The sequence below is a fragment of the Fragaria vesca genome, linkage group LG6, assembly GCF_000184155.1.
Source record: "Fragaria vesca subsp. vesca linkage group LG6, FraVesHawaii_1.0, whole genome shotgun sequence".
In the NCBI taxonomy this organism is placed as follows: domain Eukaryota; kingdom Viridiplantae; phylum Streptophyta; class Magnoliopsida; order Rosales; family Rosaceae; genus Fragaria; species Fragaria vesca.
The window spans coordinates 20,965,742-20,983,593 of NC_020496.1; the positions used below are offsets into that span (position 1 = coordinate 20,965,742).

At 38.7% G+C, this 17,852-nt stretch overlaps 4 protein-coding genes across 4 annotated transcripts; all 4 read right to left on the bottom strand.

Annotated features, from left to right (window-relative positions):
* Positions 1-2,209: 2,209 nt before the first annotated feature.
* LOC101303825 (mechanosensitive ion channel protein 10-like) lies at positions 2,210-4,837 on the bottom strand. Its single transcript, XM_004303428.1, has 5 exons — positions 3,705-4,837; positions 3,502-3,622; positions 2,988-3,281; positions 2,705-2,907; positions 2,210-2,517 (listed from the first exon to the last, which is right to left on the bottom strand). Exons 1-5 carry the CDS (start codon positions 4,724-4,726, stop codon positions 2,259-2,261), a joined length of 1,899 nt encoding a protein of 632 aa, XP_004303476.1. The 5' UTR covers positions 4,727-4,837; the 3' UTR covers positions 2,210-2,258.
* Positions 4,838-5,695: 858 nt separating this feature from the next.
* LOC101312371 (mechanosensitive ion channel protein 10-like) lies at positions 5,696-7,818 on the bottom strand. The gene is made up of 5 exons (XM_004305569.1): positions 6,893-7,818; positions 6,623-6,749; positions 6,206-6,499; positions 5,899-6,098; positions 5,696-5,741 (listed from the first exon to the last, which is right to left on the bottom strand). The coding sequence occupies exons 1-5, from the start codon at positions 7,816-7,818 to the stop codon at positions 5,696-5,698; spliced, it is 1,593 nt and encodes a 530-aa protein (XP_004305617.1).
* Positions 7,819-8,592: 774 nt separating this feature from the next.
* Positions 8,593-10,661, bottom strand: LOC101312659 (serine/threonine-protein kinase EDR1-like). Its single transcript, XM_004305570.1, has 5 exons — positions 10,500-10,661; positions 10,046-10,345; positions 9,417-9,927; positions 9,145-9,287; positions 8,593-8,969 (listed from the first exon to the last, which is right to left on the bottom strand). Exons 1-5 carry the CDS (start codon positions 10,659-10,661, stop codon positions 8,784-8,786), a joined length of 1,302 nt encoding a protein of 433 aa, XP_004305618.1. The 3' UTR covers positions 8,593-8,783.
* A 4,653-nt stretch (positions 10,662-15,314) lies between these two features.
* Positions 15,315-16,758, bottom strand: LOC101312951. Its single transcript, XM_004305571.1, has one exon. It carries the CDS (start codon positions 16,602-16,604, stop codon positions 15,315-15,317), a length of 1,290 nt encoding a protein of 429 aa, XP_004305619.1. The 5' UTR covers positions 16,605-16,758.
* Positions 16,759-17,852: the final 1,094 nt, after the last annotated feature.

Consider the following 17,852-nt stretch of genomic DNA (forward strand, 5'->3'; position numbering starts at 1 on the left):
AGATCATAGTGCTGGAATAGGATTGATTGCTGATTCAGTACTGCAGAGAAACTAGTCAACTGGGCTTGTTGAACAAAAAAGTTTTCACCTTTAGGAACAAAGAACAGAGCTTTTGAAGTACTTCACCTATATAAAGGTTGTTGGATATAAAGATTGTTGGGTTTTCATCTGGGTAAACTAAAGTTTTGTGTTCATCATATGAAGAATTGGATAGAAGAAGATTATGATGAAAATCTTGGAGATGATTAGATCAGTGTGAAAATGAGTATTGGAGGAGGCTGGGTTGGCTGCCCCCAAAGATAATGAGAAGGCTGCAGAAGTGAGGGACAAAATGAAACAGAGGAGAGGGTTCAAATGCCTATGAAGAGCGGTGCTACCACGTGGTTTCTGCAAAACTAGAAGAAATAATGGAAATAATGTTTTGAAGTGTGGAACAAAGGGAGTAAACCTACCGGGAGAACAATATTAATTAAAGTGTGAAAGAGTGGGGATGCCAGGTTAGGAACTGACCCTATTTGAAGGATTATGCCGCAGAGAAGAGAACAATCTTCAAATTCTTATCAAAGATATCATGATAAAAATTTTGGGTATTTTTGTTTGATCAATATTATTATATCACAACGTACGTGTTACAGCATTTAATAAAAAATCTATAGAAAAACACACACACAAAAAAAAAATAAGAATGAAAGTTTTTCGAAGAACGAATTTTTATTAGGTTGTCATAATTTTTATCTGTGTTTTCAATTGTTACTCTAACATTTAGTTTGGTCGATAAATAAGATGATGGCTTTTCCTATTTTGACTACATGTCTACAACATGCTAATATAAGTTTCATGTACAAATCGTTTCCAACTCTTAGGAAAAAATTGAGAAGGATTACATTATGAATCTTCATCTGGGACTTTAAATAGTTATTTGTCTGTAATTATAAGTGGCTTTACAGCTCAGGTGTAGTGCGGTGCAGGGTGTTCAAGGGTTCAGGCCAACCACCACGTAACAAGTACCAATACCAACAGTACTCGTCGAGACTAATAACTCATTATCATTAGTTTAAGCTTTTCTTACATAAAGCAAATCATAGGTCGAATCTTAATCTTATCTCTGTAAATTTGATTTATCCACGTTAATTTAATCAATAATCATGACATGCATAGTGCATCGTGGACCTGAAAAATGCTCTATACTTTTGTTTGTCTATAGTGCTGTTTCAGGGTGTACTATGGATTTTGCAGGGAGCAATATCCAGCAAAATTCTATGGCCATCCTTAGTGTCGTGGCATTAGTGATTTAGTATCAGTACAGTAGTACCATACTTGGCTAGTGCTTTCTCTTCATTCTCTGGGGGCGAAAAAGAAGAAAACGATGTGCATTTCAGAAAGAAAGAAAGGAAGAGCACGTTTCACCGTTGATGGCGAATTGGACCCAGAACATGTGGTCATGCCAATAATGGTGTCTGAAAACCTCGACGCTTCTACATTTGCCTCTCTCTATTTCATAATCTCAGCTCCATTTGCGATGATATAAAGTAGGTGAGCAACGCTCTGGTTTGTAATTCAATCATGGTAGACGACAGCAAGAAGACGCCAAGAAGGTGGAAACGACTTGTCAAATCTTTCTTTGTGATTTCCGGGGAAAACAAAATAAAGAACGACTTGTATAGAAGTCGCTTTGGTATGAAATATGCATGATTGATGTTTTAATAATGCAGGATTTTATTTTGGTCTGGATGATAATGTAGCATGAACTATAGTTTTTAGGGGTGAAAGCAACATGAACCCTACTACAACCACGACCAGTTTGTACTTGTGAGATTGTCTTCCCTAAAGAATCTAAAATTAAGCAAGCAACTAATCCATGTTCAAACTTGAACTCATCATCTAATTTGGACTAATCGATCCTTTAAGTTATGACTTTATAACGATCGATGCTGAGATTATAAACAAATTAATCCTAGTCTAATTGCTCCTACAGCGCAGAAACCAAACTGATTATATATTCGAAAAACGAAGAGTGAAATTGAAGGACAGAATGGAAGAGATGACTGTATCAGAAAATTAAGTATGAACAACTGCCATGGATTTAGCACACCATTGAGTTATGACATAATCAATGTGGCCATAGCAATGACTACTTCATAGCATACAAACCTCACCAATTAGCCTAGCTTCAATCTTTGAGAGGTTGAGTAAAGTAAAACTAATTTTCTAACCCGATATCAGGTTGAGTACTTGGACCTCCTTTAGGAAGCAAAGTGTTAAATGCATATCTTATCTGTTGGAGTGTGATTCAGTTTTGGGGAGGATACATCTGACATCACTGTGATGTTTAGCTCTTCAAGAATCTTCAGCAATTCGAAGTTTAGCTCAGCTCTACGCAAATTATTTTCCTCGAAATCTCTAAAGTTCAATTTGTGATGACAATATACGGCCATCTTTAACTTGTTAACATCTTCAATGTTAATCACCGCCACATTGTGTTTTCGATGCCAATATTGAGGCTTCCCCTCGATGTATCTGGCCAAGCACAAGCACATATACACAAAAGAGTAAGAACATGCACAAAAGAGCAGTGCCGAACAATGCTCACTAGTTAGTTTTTTTTTTTTTTTTTTTTTTTTGGAATAAAGGAGGTCATACTTTATTATAATAAAAGGATTACACAGACGATGCTCACTAGTTAAACGCAATAGAAAAAACTTACTCCTTTATTTTCTCTTTCAACTTGACTATATTCTCCACTGGTGTTAAAGCAATTGAGAACTCCACAGCTTCTCTCATATCTGGACTTCTGGTGTAATTGCTTATTGATGTTGCAGATAACACGGAATTTGGATAGTACACCTTCTCGTTACTACTGAGTTTCAAGCAAACCGTAGTAAAGATGCTCATCTCTTCAACTATCATCTGTCAGGTGTATACTATGTGTTACAAAAATTGAAAAGTAAACCCAATGTGATGAAATAATGTATGAGATGGAGTTGTACCGGAACGCCATCAAAAACAATGCAGTCTCCAACATCATAAGGATGTGCCACAAATAGAAACATGATAGATTCAAATACATTCTTGCAAGTGTTTCCGAAAGCAAAAGCTGCTAATACCAGCTGTGATGATAGGAACACAAAAAAGCTTGTGGTTGCAATTTCCACAACTAGAAGGCTCACGACGATGATGATAATGAACACAATGCTAGTCACAAGATTGTCGACTTGCGCTGTAACTGCTTTGGTATCAGACAATGCATGAGCTAATGCTTTGCGATCAGTGTAGACCTTCAGCTGGGGAAAAAGCCATAGTACAAAGAATTTCACACTCATAATTATTTCAGAAAATGAGAAACCTAGAAACTTCAATAGCTCAAATGCACAATTGTATTATGTTAGTGACTGAAGTAGTACATGATCAATCAAAATGGTGCTTAATTTTCATTCATTTACTAATTATTAATACATGTTTTGCTAAGTAGTGAACTACAAGAGACATGAATTAGGGTCTTACCACCCAGTCTGTTAGAGTTTTTCTGTCAACTTTTCCGGTCATTGCTACGTCAATCAGCGGCCATACAAGGTCTACTTCTTCCTCCGTCATGAACCTCATGAGATCCCACTCCTCAATGTACCTACTCAGATATAAGATATGTAACACAAGAATGGAAACGGAAAAATAATAAGCACTTAGATTGAAACAATTTTTATTCTCACTTAGCACCAGGAGGAGCGACATGAAGGAAAATGTCGTCTGCAGCAGCAGTTGCTTCCATCTCACTGGTAATCTCTTTACCACTATGTCCTTTTAGAGAGATGGTCAGCCCTGAACTGGTTACTACATTCACCAATCCATTCAAGGTCCAAGAAGAAACATTTGATCCTTGAATCTTTGACTTGTCACTGACCTCCCTTTCTGCCCTGATCTTTGTCCTGGAGACCCCTTCTGCCTGTGCCTTCTTAGTCTCTCTGTAACTCAGTTTGCTACTGCCTCGTGATCGTTCATAATCCTCTTCCATAAACGGAGTTCCTGAAATTGCCTGAAGAATATATTGAAAGAGTATCGATTCTTGAATTCTATCAAAATAGGTGACCGCCTCAAATTTAGATGCTAAGATCAGAACCAACAAAGTCTTCAACAACCACAAAAATGCGCCAATAACGCCTGCAACAATACTTCGCGTGATGTAAGCCACAATCTTACTGGAACCTTGTGATTGCTGAAACCCGCGTTTGATCAAGAGTAGCCATGTGAGAAGAACCAGACTCACCCACATGAGAACCTGAATACTCTTCTTCAATCCATGAACAAAATACAACACCTTCTTCCTAAGCAAAAAGTTTCCCTCAATCACAAAAAGCATCAAATGCATAACCCAATTGGTAACAAACATGCCACTAAATACCACCATAACAAGCACACACCATTTCCAAATCTCCAATCCCCAAACCATACAATGCTGTAGTTTCTTCATAGTCAAGCTAGCCACTAAACAACCCAAAATGCACAGGAAAACAAACCACTCAATCAAGATCTTCTTGCTCACCCTCAAATCAGGCACCTTGTAAACCTCTTCATCCTCATCATCATCTTCTGCTCTGCCCGGAGACGGCGGTGCCTTCTTTGCAGAGGAGGATTTACTCCTCTCCAATGAGATTTCATTCGGGGACTCCCTATTGGATGAAGCATTGCCGGAATTTTCAGCAGTTGCCTGAACTGAACTAGTCTCTTCATGCATAATGGGCAGTTGTTCACCGAATCTTGACTTGGGTATGGAGAGAACTGACCTACTGAATGAGTTTCTGTTGGTGATGGTCTGGCTAGCTGAAGATTCTGAGCTTCTTGGTCTGTTGCTCTTTTCCTTTCCAACTTCCAATACAACTTCACCTCCATTATCAGATTGTTGCTTCTCCATGCTTAGTTCCCTGCCTTGCAGATCTCCACTCGAAAACTGGATTAGGGGTGGTTCTAGTGGGACCTCCCTGTTTGCTCTTTAGACATCCTTTGACTTTTCTGCTTGGACTAAAGTTATTCCTCTGCAGTTTCGGTAGATTTCATAGAATCCGAACCATTTATAGAATCTAATGGTTGAGGACTAAACTGTCATCTACCATAACAACTTGACTAACGGAACATCAGTACTACGATAAAATGAAAGGCAGGAATGATTTACAAAACAGAGTCCTCTGTTTATCATCCGCTTGAAACAGAGTCCTCTGCTTACAAAACAGATTCCTCTGCTTGCTTTCTCCATAGTGGCTCAGTCACTTTGATATGGTTACATGGTGAAACACCAAACAATAATAACATTAATCACGGCCAATTAAGCTCCTGTAAAGTATTATTTTCACAAATCACAAGTTTATATCCATACCAAATAAGGCCTTCTACTCTCAGTCTCTCATATGAGTCATAGCCAGATAAGACTCACAGATATGATATACTGCCAAATAAAACTCAATTTCTTAAAGTATACACAGAATGAATATATCCATCTAGGCTAGTTATTATGGAACCTTGACTGAGGATGACCTTGTAATGTTCATCGATCGGGTTGGCTTTTATCTCTTGGAGGAAACAGTTGTATCTACATTATTTGGTTTGAGGTGAACTTCTTGGGGCAGCAGATTGTATGAGAACTTTAGCTCTTCCAAAGTTCTCATCAATTCGATGACTAGCTCAGTTCGCCGTTCGTTCCTTTCATCAATTAGTTGATAGTTCCTAGCGTGCCGAACATTTTGCTCTCCAAGTACCTGAGAAAGCATACAAAGAAATTATCTTGAGACTGAACACAAAGTAGCATCACCAAACAGAAAAATTAGCAGCATGATCATCTTTACTATATGTTCATAGACTTGAGACGCATGCAGCAAACATAATTGCTTAAAGTTAAAGCTTCATTCAACTCACTCCTTTATCTTATTTTTCAGCATGTCTATCTTCTCCACTGGTGTCAAAACAATTGAGAATTCCACTGTATCTCCCATTCCTCGACTTCTGTAATAATTGCTAATGGTTTTGGTGCACAAAATTGAATTTGGGTAGTACACCTTTTCATTATTTGATTTCAAGAAGGTGGTAGTTAAGACGTTCATCTCCTCAACCATCAACTGCACATCACATAACCAGCAAGCATTTGAAATTTGAACAGATTAGTTTACCTGTACTGGCTGTACATCAACAAATTGAAATAAAATTTAGATGCATAAGTAATTACCTGAACATCATCAACGACAATGCGATCACCAACATCGAATGGATGTATCACAAATATGAACACGATAGCTTCGAATACATTCTTGCAAGTGTTTCCAAACATAAAAGCTGCCAATAAGAACTGTGTTGAGAGGAAAACAACTAGGTTTGAGCTTGCAATTCCCACCAATAGTAGCCACACTACGATGGTGATAACAATCACCACGCTAGTAAAAAATTGCTCTAATTGCTTTGGAACTGCTTTGGTGTTAATTGTAGAATGGATTAATGCTCTGCGATCCTGGTCAACATTCACCTGGAAAAGTGAAAACAAGTGCAGATTACCTAAACAAGTTTGTTGTCATATAAGTATAATGTGGGTATCACATACATGGAGGTATCTAAGAAAATTCCGAGTTTTTATCTTAGTGAAGCTTACCATCCAAGTCTGTATATCTTCTTCTGTAATTTTACCGGCTTCCAATGCTCCTCCAAGAGACAGAGAGTATAGAAGATCCACCTCTTTCCGAGGCATGAACCTCATGATGTCTTCCTCCTCGATGTACCTACTCGATTTTAACCTTGTTAAGATAGATATCCAAAACATGCAAGACCAAAAAAGAAGAAGATGGCAAACTTAGTTATAGCCTCACTTGTTACCGGGCTTAGCGACATTTCGGAACATTTTGGACGCAACAGATTTGCTTGCCTCTTACTTATATAGCCTTCACCTTTACCAGAACTAACAACCAGCATTGTATCCATGGTCTCAACTGAGACCTCCTTTGGATTCTCTATCCTCCAGAGACTTGCAGGCCCGGTGCTGTTTGATCTCCTAATCTTGGCATCCTCGTCTACTAACGGAGGTCCTGAAAGAGTCTCCATAACATGCTGATGGAACAAGATTTCTTGAATCCTACAAAAATAGGTGTCGGCCATGAATTTGGATGCTAAGATCTTAAACAACAAAGTTGACAACATCCACAAAAAGGCACCAATAAGCAGCGAAACTAGAGTCCATGTAATGTGATCCAAAATATTGGTGAAAGTCTTTGATCTATCAGTCCCACGATTATAGTTGAAGAAGAATAGCCATGTCAGAAACACCGTACCCAACCATAGGAAAATCTGAACCTTCTTCTTCATCAGTAAGCTCCACTCAATCACAAAAACTAGTAGACTCAAAGCCCAATCCGTAACCAGCATTCCACAGAAGATGAGCATCACAAGCACGCAGCATTTCCACATCTCCAATCCCCAAGGCTTAAGATTCTCTAGTTTCTCGACAGTAAAGCTAGCAACTAAAACACCCAAACTGCACCCGAAAACAATATACTCCATCACCATCTTCTCGTTCCGTTTGTTAACCTTCTCGTCAATCTCCTCGTCCTCCTCCTCTTTAGCGGGGGAACTAATATGCTCTATATAACTCTCCTCTTCATTAGAGATGGGAGCGTTACTGGATCCTGTAATCTCAGGGCAAGAAGAGCCAACATGGTTGTCCACTTTGCTAATTTGATTGGGAGCTGAAGATTCTAAGCCTTTTGGACAAGACCCTTTTGCTCCATCTTCCATCTCTTCGCTTCCAACCTCCACTACAACTTCACCTCCATTCCCAAATCGATTTCTCGACATGCTTACTCCGCTTCCTTTTACACCTTTCTCTGTGGCTTCCATCAAAAACCTGTCACGTACGTTATAAATAAATGAAAGCATGCATTAAACATTCAAACCCAAAAGAGGGAACTGCAGGACAAGAATAACAGAACTTGAATTGCTTCCTTAGCTACTTGAAAACAGATTAGCTTACATAACTTGTTCCTTCCACTAGTTCCTCATGCCAACAGTAGCGAGCAGATGTAATATCACCCCTGTTCTTAAAACAGAGCCCTCTGTTGGCTCTAAATCTCAATGTTTTAGAGAGCACATTCAACAAAAGAACAGAAAATACCAGCACAAAATGGTTGTCTACTGAATGTCTAAGTTGACTGTGATAATTCATATATAATTAGCATCCGTCGCCCTAATGGCACCCGCAATCGCCTTTGTTACCAGGATTCCAAAACCAATAGTATAGGGAATACATGTTGACAACTTTATCTCGCACAAAATGGGAAAGTAATTTCTGATTGTTCAAGCAGAGTATAAAGTTGTTGATTGCTTCAAAGAACAGGTTCTTCCTTCTGGAAATGGGTCTTTGGTTACAGATTCCTTGCATTAGCTTCACTAGTAGGCAACTATTTCAATGTTAGGAAACACATTTCTCATTTTAAGCTGACTAGCTACAGCATCAATCAATTTTCTCTATCTTTGCGCATATATTCTGATGTGGTATTGTGTTATATCTAGAATCTGGATTCTGAAGGAGGAATCTTCTTGGATAATTTGGTAGTACTTGCAAAATAATTTGGTACGAGACTTTCTACTTCATCATTTTTCATCATATTACATATACAATTATCTTCGACTTGGAGATAACTGAGAAAGCATATCCCAAAACCAAAGCAAATATCGCTTTTGCATATACAATACTAGTCCGCCCATATTTTACTTGCTTTAATGTAGTACAAAACTAAGATTATCAGCATGATATATTCAGACTAAGGATTGTAGACTATTATGTATTGAAGCTTCTTCAGACTGCAAGTGATGGTGTCAAAGGATGGTCTGATGGAAGCATCTCCATCCCATGAAAGGCAAATCAGCTCAATTAGCTCCCCAAGTTGGCCATCGTCGTCATCGGGAAGTCTTGGCCTCAGTTTACCCTCAACAACTTCCATTGCAATCTACAATAACAAGATCCGACGTGATTACCACAACAGATTGATCAGTATTGCCGGCAGGAATAGAAAAGTCTAAAGTTTTGTTCTTCCTTATATCTGAAGAGTACTTAAAGGTGAGGCTTTTGTTTAACATCTAGATTTGCTTGACTTGAGGAAGAGTTGTTTAACTAATACGTACCATAGTAGGACCATAATCTGTCTCAATGTATGGATAATTTCCAGTTATTATCTCATTGAGTATAATCCCGAAGCTGTATACATCACATTTCTCATTATAAGGCTCGCACTGGATCACCTCTGGTGCCATATACACATATGTTCCTGCAAGTTTTTAGAGAAGAGTTAACAAACACAACCTTAGCTGAAGTATTTTGATACCAAAATGTATGAACTAATACAGAGTGCAATGGTTTGTTGAAGCGTATATATGTATCGGATCATCTCCCTTACCTGTTTCCCCTGTTAGTGCCATCTCCTCATCACTCAAGAACCGAGCGTGACCGAAATCCGCTACTCTAATGTGACCAGCATCGTCCAAGAAGATGTTGCTAGGCTTTAGGTCACGATGAAGAACCTTAGGCTTTTGTTCATGGAGATACTGCATGGCCTGAGCAATCTCCAGTGCCTTGGCCACCCTCTCTGCTAATGGAGGAAGCTCAATCATCCTCTCTTTTTGCCTATTTCCCGGGCCATGCAGCCACTCTTTCAATGTGGAGCTCAAGAACTCGGTCACCACCCAAGCATAGTTAGGAGGATCAAGGCACGCCCCCATTAGATGAAGCACATACCGATGGCGCTGCCTGCATAACGTTTCGAGCTCTTGAGCGAAAAATGAGACACCATTCTCGTTGGATTCAAAGAAGTCAGGTTCTATGCATTTCACCGCAACATCAAGTCCATGCCATGTTGCTTTGTATATCTGCGCTGTGCTCCCCTGCCCTATCTTCTCTTCGAATTCAATCTGGTTCGATTTTCATCACGTGTCGTCACACCATATGACATGTTATATTGTCGCACTACGTACTCTTAACTGGAGACATGCAAATACATGTACAAAAACAGATGTAGATAACAGTTACCTCATCTGGATCTATGTACCATCCATTTAGCTTGGCTTGATCAGTCAGAGCATCTAGATCCGAAGGTTCGTTGTGTTGGTGCTGATGCAGAGGAGTAGTTGGCAACTGTGGACTGGGATGGCCATTGGCATCGTTAACAAGGCCGGCATGATCTGTGTTGTGGAGTATAAGGTCCAAAAACCCATTTTCTTGGGCTACTTGTAGACAATACCTCAAATAATCTTGTGTTCTTTCCAATTTCTTTCTGTACATCATCCGCAGTTCTCTCTCCTTTTCAAGTTTCTTTTCCAGTTCTGCCACCTTCATTTAGGCCCAAAACCAAAACCCAAAACAGAGGAAAACATTTAGTTTCAGCCGGATTTATATATACTTCACCGATTTTGTTAGGCTAACTTTTGCGCTTAATCAATGCAGGTAAGATGTTCGATGAAATGATTTGAAAAAATATATCTACCTGCTGTTCCAACTTGTTGGTAGTGCTCATCGAAACAACGTCAACCGACTCTCGACAACAACCGTGAGGCTCCACAGCCCCCGTGTAACAGGTACGCTCAATCCTCGGGGACGCCTTTAAAGACTCCTTTTTCTTCTGAAATATCCCTTGAAGTTTGTTCATTCTGTTCTGTTACCCTTTGCACCTGATTTGTATATGCAAAGAAGTACTATTAATGTAAAAGAATGCAAAGAAAGGGAAGCTTAACAACGGTGTAACGGTGCTTATAAAGGCCCTCCCAACTTGTATTGTTCAAGTGTTCATGCAAACGGGAGAGACAAAATGGGCGGAACTTGTGAAGTGCCGCAACCCAGTACAATTGGCCATAACAGTGCAGATGTAGTTATTCATAAGTGTGTTTGTTTTTGCTTAGCTTATCTGCCTGGGCGATTTAGTCTATGAGACTATGACTGGATCATAGATATGGATATATGACCAGACTTAGGTAAAAGGGCGATGTTTACTAAAAAGGAAGGCATAAGGGTTAAAACTGGACCATCATTTGCAAAAGGAAAAAAAAAAATACAATGAGGTTAGGTGTGGTCAAAAACACTATAATCAACATGCGTAAGAAACAAAAGGAAAAGTTTAATTCCAGAAAAGAAAGATTCAATCAGGTCCAGCTCGAGAGAAGTAATCCAAGAGAAAGACCTAGCTAGCTTTTGTGAATTGCTACAAACAAATCTTCCATCGTCAAAAGGAAACCATTTCAAGATAAATAATTCTTACTTATAATTGTTATTCTGACTCGTGGAGTAGTGTATAAAGATCTACATTTTCTTTTATAATAAATCTAACTAGCTCATGAGCTATTTGGTTGCACTCTTGAGGTTAGATTCGGAGCTGCCATAATATGTGTGTAGCTATTAATTTTTTTTTTTTTTTTTTTGTAGTGATAGGGAATTTCATTGACTATATCATGGTCATAAGACATTTTACATTATAATTTCATACCTAGTTTTCATGCACAAACGCCCTAATCTTTATAACGGTATAACCTTCACTAGAAATGCGCACATTTAGTCCTTATGATCGAGCTTTGGGAGCCTATATATAGTTGATAGGACTATGTGGGAATTCCTTCGAAGGTAATTAATTTTGGACAACATGGATCACTAGCGTTGATCAAGTTTAAGTACTAGAAGGCTAGTAGAAAACTAACACGCGCGGTTGATTCATATCCTGTATCAATGTGTGTGTATCTGTAGCACAGCTTAGAATGATCACCTGTTGGAAATTTCATAAAACTTCATAAATGTGAAGTACGCGATCGATGCAACAAAATATGGTCCTGAGAGATTTAGACCTCTCACAGTCACAGCTCACTTTTGTACAAGAAAGGAACTGCTGCTAATCAATCCGGTGGGGAAAATCACCTCGGGATCGACAAATCAAAGACTTAGATGCTTTGTGACTTCGTCTCTTTGTTCTTTCTCTCTCTGTCTTTCTCTTAGTAGACCAACTCTATCCGACTAAAAGTGGAAGGAAGCAAACCCTAGCTGGCTAGCCACTCGATCCCTGTGGACTGTGACTCTCTGTGAGTGAGTGGATTATTCAACTCTTATTGAGCTCAACCTCAGGGAGCAGCAGCAGCAGCTGTGTTCAACCTGATTCTCCTCCCCTTTTTCCCCGATCACTTTCCACGCAGTTTTCTTAAATACTTATTCGTATATATCTTGAATAATACGTACAGAAAAGAATTAGGTTGGTGTATTTATAGATATATTATATATAAACATCAGTGAACGATGAATCTGGTATGAAGAATTTTTGTTATTAAACTAGGTTCTCACATGCATTCTGGTAGGTGATCTTGTTGCTTTCCTTACCAACAAGAAATATAATTAAATTGTATTTGGTAAGGAAATTGGTTGAGGTTTTCTTTATTATTATCTGGCCCAGAAAACTCAGTTAGTTCTTCTTCTTCTTTTTTTTTTTTATTTACCCAAAAAGAAGAACTAACTGAGTTTTCTTGAGGCTGCGGGCATTGTAATGATGAATAATATGGAAGGTGAAGCTAGCTAGATCCCTGTACTTCCATTATTCACTACTTCAATTACGTACTGGGTTTTGTTGGAGTCTGGTATGGAGAAAACAGATACGTACAGTAATTTACTTGTAACAGCCAAAGTTTATATTTCTAAATTTAACTATGTACCCAGGTGAGTTAGATTCTTTTTCTGTAGGAGAAGAAATTATGAATGTACTGGAAGAACACAACAGCTCGCATTTTCTCCCATTTAACCTCCATGAATGCTAATTGTGCAGGTTACTTACCTAGCTTCCAAACAAAGAATCAAAGCCAAAAAAAAAAATAAAGGCATCTGGGTTGAAGCCATGAAGGGAATATAATGGATATGATTATGGAATTGGTACACAGCCCTACAAGCGTAAGACATTAGGAGATATGGTCCTGAAAAACATTTAGGTCCAATGAATATCAGCTATCTAACCTAGGCAGTGTTCTTTTCTCAATTCAATTCAATCAATTTCCCTCTACCATCCACAAACATTATTCTTCTCATCATTGCTGGCAATGCAATTTCCCCCACTCTCACCCACTACTCTATAGATTAATCTAGCTATCTCAAATAAATCAAGGCCAAAATAAGAGGGGAATGCTTCTAATTAACTCAAACTATACTTGATTGATCTTGTTATTTTCTTGATAAATTGCAACCCTAAGTCCCTAAGAGGATATATTGATTATATGTTGTCAAACCGACGGACCACTCCAATATCCACAATTGCATACCACAAATATCTTAATTACTAAAAGTATTCTTAATTGTGTTTCAGAAAAAAAATATATATATATATATATATATATTTAATTTGAACACACGTATCATTCCAAATGAACGGTATCAGCCCAGTACTATTTGGTCTAGCGGCATAGTCTCTCCTTAATAAGTACGAGGTTGTGAGGTCAACTCACATAGTTGTAATCTAATATAAAAAAAAAATGAACGGTAACATTTCTCTTTTGAACGATTTAACTGCCCGACTCAAGATCGAAAATTAAGAAACCTAAGAATTGGTACTTTGGTAGTTGTTTAACTAACTTTGTTGAATAAATTACAAATCCACAGCCGCGTAAATCAAATGAATTGAGGAGTTGGGTTGAATTGAGTTTGAGGCTTGTTTTTTAGTTGTTAATTAATCATAGATGATGATGCTTATTTTGACTAGCTAGTTAGAAAGAGATTCTTCTTCTTCTTCTTCTTTAAGTGGACCTCAATATCAACCATTTCTCTGCATTTTCAGAATGCGAATTTGAGACCCAATGCCAATGCAGCTTCGATCTGCATGCTCATCACGTACTAATTAATCTTAATATAAATAGCTAGCTATGTTATGAATTATTATTAGGTCTACTAACAATGAATAACCCACCATCTTGCATGCTCTTAGGGATTTGATTCCAATCTTGATGCTCTAATTTTGTTTAAGTTCGGTCGTGTTCTTACTTGTTAATTTAGTCGCTTCAGCAATCATCATGTGAGATTCGTTTCTAGCTAGCTTGTAACCACAACTTTACCCATGTCTCCATTCTTAATGCAATATACAATTTGGTAACACGTCGACTTTCTAAGGCTCCACAACAAAAATATAGAATAACGTTACGAGTAATCTGTTCTATATATACCTCTTCAAAGCATTTCAATTCACACATATATCAATTACATGTAATAAAAAGACATATAAAATAGGATACTAAGCATAAACCTGACTTGCTCCTATATGTAAAGCTACATCGGTTGGATTTGGAGAAGTCTCTACAAATCGTTTTAAATTCACTATTTAGAAAGATCTTACGCAATAAGGTTTTTCTTTACGCAACTAATACGTTGTGCGTTTTTCTTTTTTTTTTAGTTTAGGTTTGATTTGTTATTTTTATTATCGTTCCGAGACTCACAATCTCTCTGATTCAGTCTTAAATAGCAATCTGTATTTGATGTATGGAGAAAAATCTCAAAATAATAGATATTTCATATAGGGAATCACATGAAGCTAGACTTGTACCCGAGACCAAAGCATACCATACCACTATACTAGTGTATTTGACTATGTCTTTATGTTTTATTGGTTGTTGGGATGGGAATAGGGATATGCTAACGCAACATCCAAGTAACGAGGGGCCAAAATGCCAATACGAAATTACAAAATCCCAATTCCCGTTCCAGAGAAAGAAAGAAGAGAACATAACAGAAAAGAAAAGAAAAGAAAGCCAAATGCTTTATTGGACTTGCCCTTTCTCTATTCCCATGGGCGAAGATCTGCCTTTGCCTTTGCCATCACACCCTTCCTCTCCATTTCATGTTCTTTCTTTGCTTGCTTGCCATTACGATCTTCGAATCTTTTCCTCTTTCATTTCCCTTCTCTCTTTTTCTTTCTTTTTACCGTTCCTATCAAACTTCTCTGTCAGTGTGTCATTCTCAGTCTTTGATCATGATCAACAATCAAAACGCATCCCCATTCAGAAAGAAAAGAAGATCAAACTCTGTGTTTGAAACCACTTTATTTTTATCCCTTTTTTCACATCCCCAAAATGACACTATCTTCTTCCCGGCATCAACTACGAGAACAATAACAGCTAATGATTTTCTGAATCATCCAAAGCTAGAATTCAAAATGGGTGACACAAGAAGGAATGTCTATCATCAACTCCTTAATCAGTAAAACAAAGAGAAAACTCAAAGCTAAACAAACAACATTGTTCTGTACTATGTGTATGTTGTAAACAAAAAAACTACAATGTTGATCCTCAAAGCACTAGAAAATAGCACGATTCGTACATTTGACACGAGTGGTTTCGTACACCGGAAGCTCTTCCAGATACCTTTCTTTTCCGGCCACCGCAAGGTGATCGAGCTCGAAAAGATCCGAACTCGAACAACTAGCATCATCATCATCCATATCATCATCATGGTTGTTATAGTCTCTACTGAATAAAGACTCATTCTTAGCTTGGTTGCGACGGTGGTCTTTCAGAAACTCCCGGGCTGCTTCTTCTGCTTGCCTGCTTTTCTCCAATACTCGAAGCTTGACGATCTCTTCCTCTGTTCTTCTCGACCGAGATCGACCGATTTTCCATGCCGTCGGCACAGTTACAGGCATAAGATGTGCGTCTTGTTCTTCGTACACGCACTTTTGGCTATGCGGTTGACGATCCTCGCCAACTACAACACTTACCGGGTAGAATTGGACCGATTTCTTAACCCCATTGCGCAACTTTTCTCTTGTGCTGGGTGAGTTTTTGCTTAGACATGACCTTGAAAATGATGAAGCAGAAGAACACGTTGGGCCCTGCAGTGAATATATTCTCCTCTCTGTTTCTTCATACCCTGAAACTGATGATGAGCCCTTGCTCTTCTTGACTTGCCCTGTTGTGAAGAGAGAATTGAGAAAACTCGCAACGCGACCGCCAGGAGAGATTGGCTGCTTCACCTTCTTTAGATTGTCGTAGAGCTTCAATGCCCTTGATTTGGACTTGATCGTAGCTTCTTCCAACTTCATAGTACGATCTGTGATCCGACTCTGAGTATAATCATCAAGCAAGCAAAAATCTCTCTGTTGACGAGACAGAGCACTCTGTTTCTTCTCTGTTTTCTTCTCCTCTGTTTTCACCGGTCGAGTCCGAATCGGCTTCGGCCACAGAGAAGGAACAAAACAAGACGCCCTCTGCGGGCGAGAGCCATACATGGACTCAGCGTCCGACGAGGAGAATCCGCCGGAACTCGACTCGGAAGAGCATGAATTTGAACTGAAAAACACACTGTCATCATGATCCCTCTCCAATTTCCTGCTCCTCCGTTCTGCCTCGGCCTTCTCCTTTGCCTTCTTCTCAATCCATTTCTCAATCAAACAAGCTCTGCGAATCGCCGCCATCTCCTCCTCCACAGCAATATTTCTCCCGCTTTTGCTGTTTCTCTTCGGCAATGCCGTCGTCTTCGTCTCGCCGTAAAACTTCACGTCCTCACCTCGCCTCTCGCCGTCGTCAATTGAGTGGTAAATTTTATCCAAAAGACTAGAAGAGAAAGAAGGGCTATCCCACTTTGACATTGTTATCGATGAGAGTGACAAAATGAAACAAGGAACAAGAGTGAGAGGTTCAAAAGCTGCACAGAGTGAGAAAACAAAGGAACAAGTTTCTGGGTGAAAGAGAGAAAAAGCAATCGATGGTTTTGTCTAGTGTAGACAGAGAATGGAGAGAAAGAGAGAGCAATTGAGAGCAGAAGAGGCACGCCTTGAAGATGAAGAGCAATTGGGAACAGGGGAAGTGTGGCTTTATATTATCACCATCTCACGCGCGCGTGCGCGTCCCCTACCTCCCTCCTTCCAAATCGGAGCCAATGCCAGTTTGGCAGTTTGCTGACGTGGCGATAGACTGCGCCTTTTTTTAATGCCGAGACTGCACTTGTGACGGCGAGTAATTACGCTCTGTCCTTCCGTTTAAAAATTTTGAAGCGTCAAGGGGACAAGGGCAGCGTTACGGTTTGACGCGAGTAATTATTGGCGGTCCGCGTTTATTTTGCCTTTTTTGGTTAATTTTGGTATAACCTTTTTTGGTTTTTGGTACTGAATTGGTTTAATTCGAAGAGAAATTAGGTCTCAGTGTTTAAATTGGTGATTGCTGTGATTAAGTTTGGTGGTTGAATGTGTTCCAAAATTGAAGCTACTAGTTAATGAGGATTTGATTTAGAGGAAATGCTAATTTCAAGTTTTATAGCACAGGTATGGTAGGATTGGTAGCACAATAAAAAAGGGATTGTAGTTAGATGAGGAAGGTGCGTTATATTTAGGTTTAAAGTTCATATTGAGTTGGCAAGGCCATGATTGATAATGGTTAGCTACAACTCCCTACAAGATAGAGATGTTTTATATGTAACCGATAATTTGGTACATGATTTTGTTTGTACATTATAGAGTAGTTTTAAGACATGCATTGTGCACTCTTTTCTTTATCAATGGGTAGGTGTACATTTGGAGGAGGGTTTTAAAACATATCATAAAAATTCCCTAAAATTTAGTTGATGCCCTATCCGAAAATAGTTAAAAGAACAAACAAATATATATTTTTTTTATATTTTGAAATGTGAAGATCTAAAAGGAAATGGCAGATATAAAGCGAAATCAAGTGGAAGAGTAAAAGTAAGCCTTTGAAAGATGGGAAATTGAGTTTTACCATGGTTGGTTTACACTTTACAGAAGGAGCCTTAAAATCCTTTAATGAATTTAAGCATGGAAATTTAAGCGCTAAATTTGATAAACGGCTCTATGGAGCCTTTGATGAAGTTTAAATGGATAGTT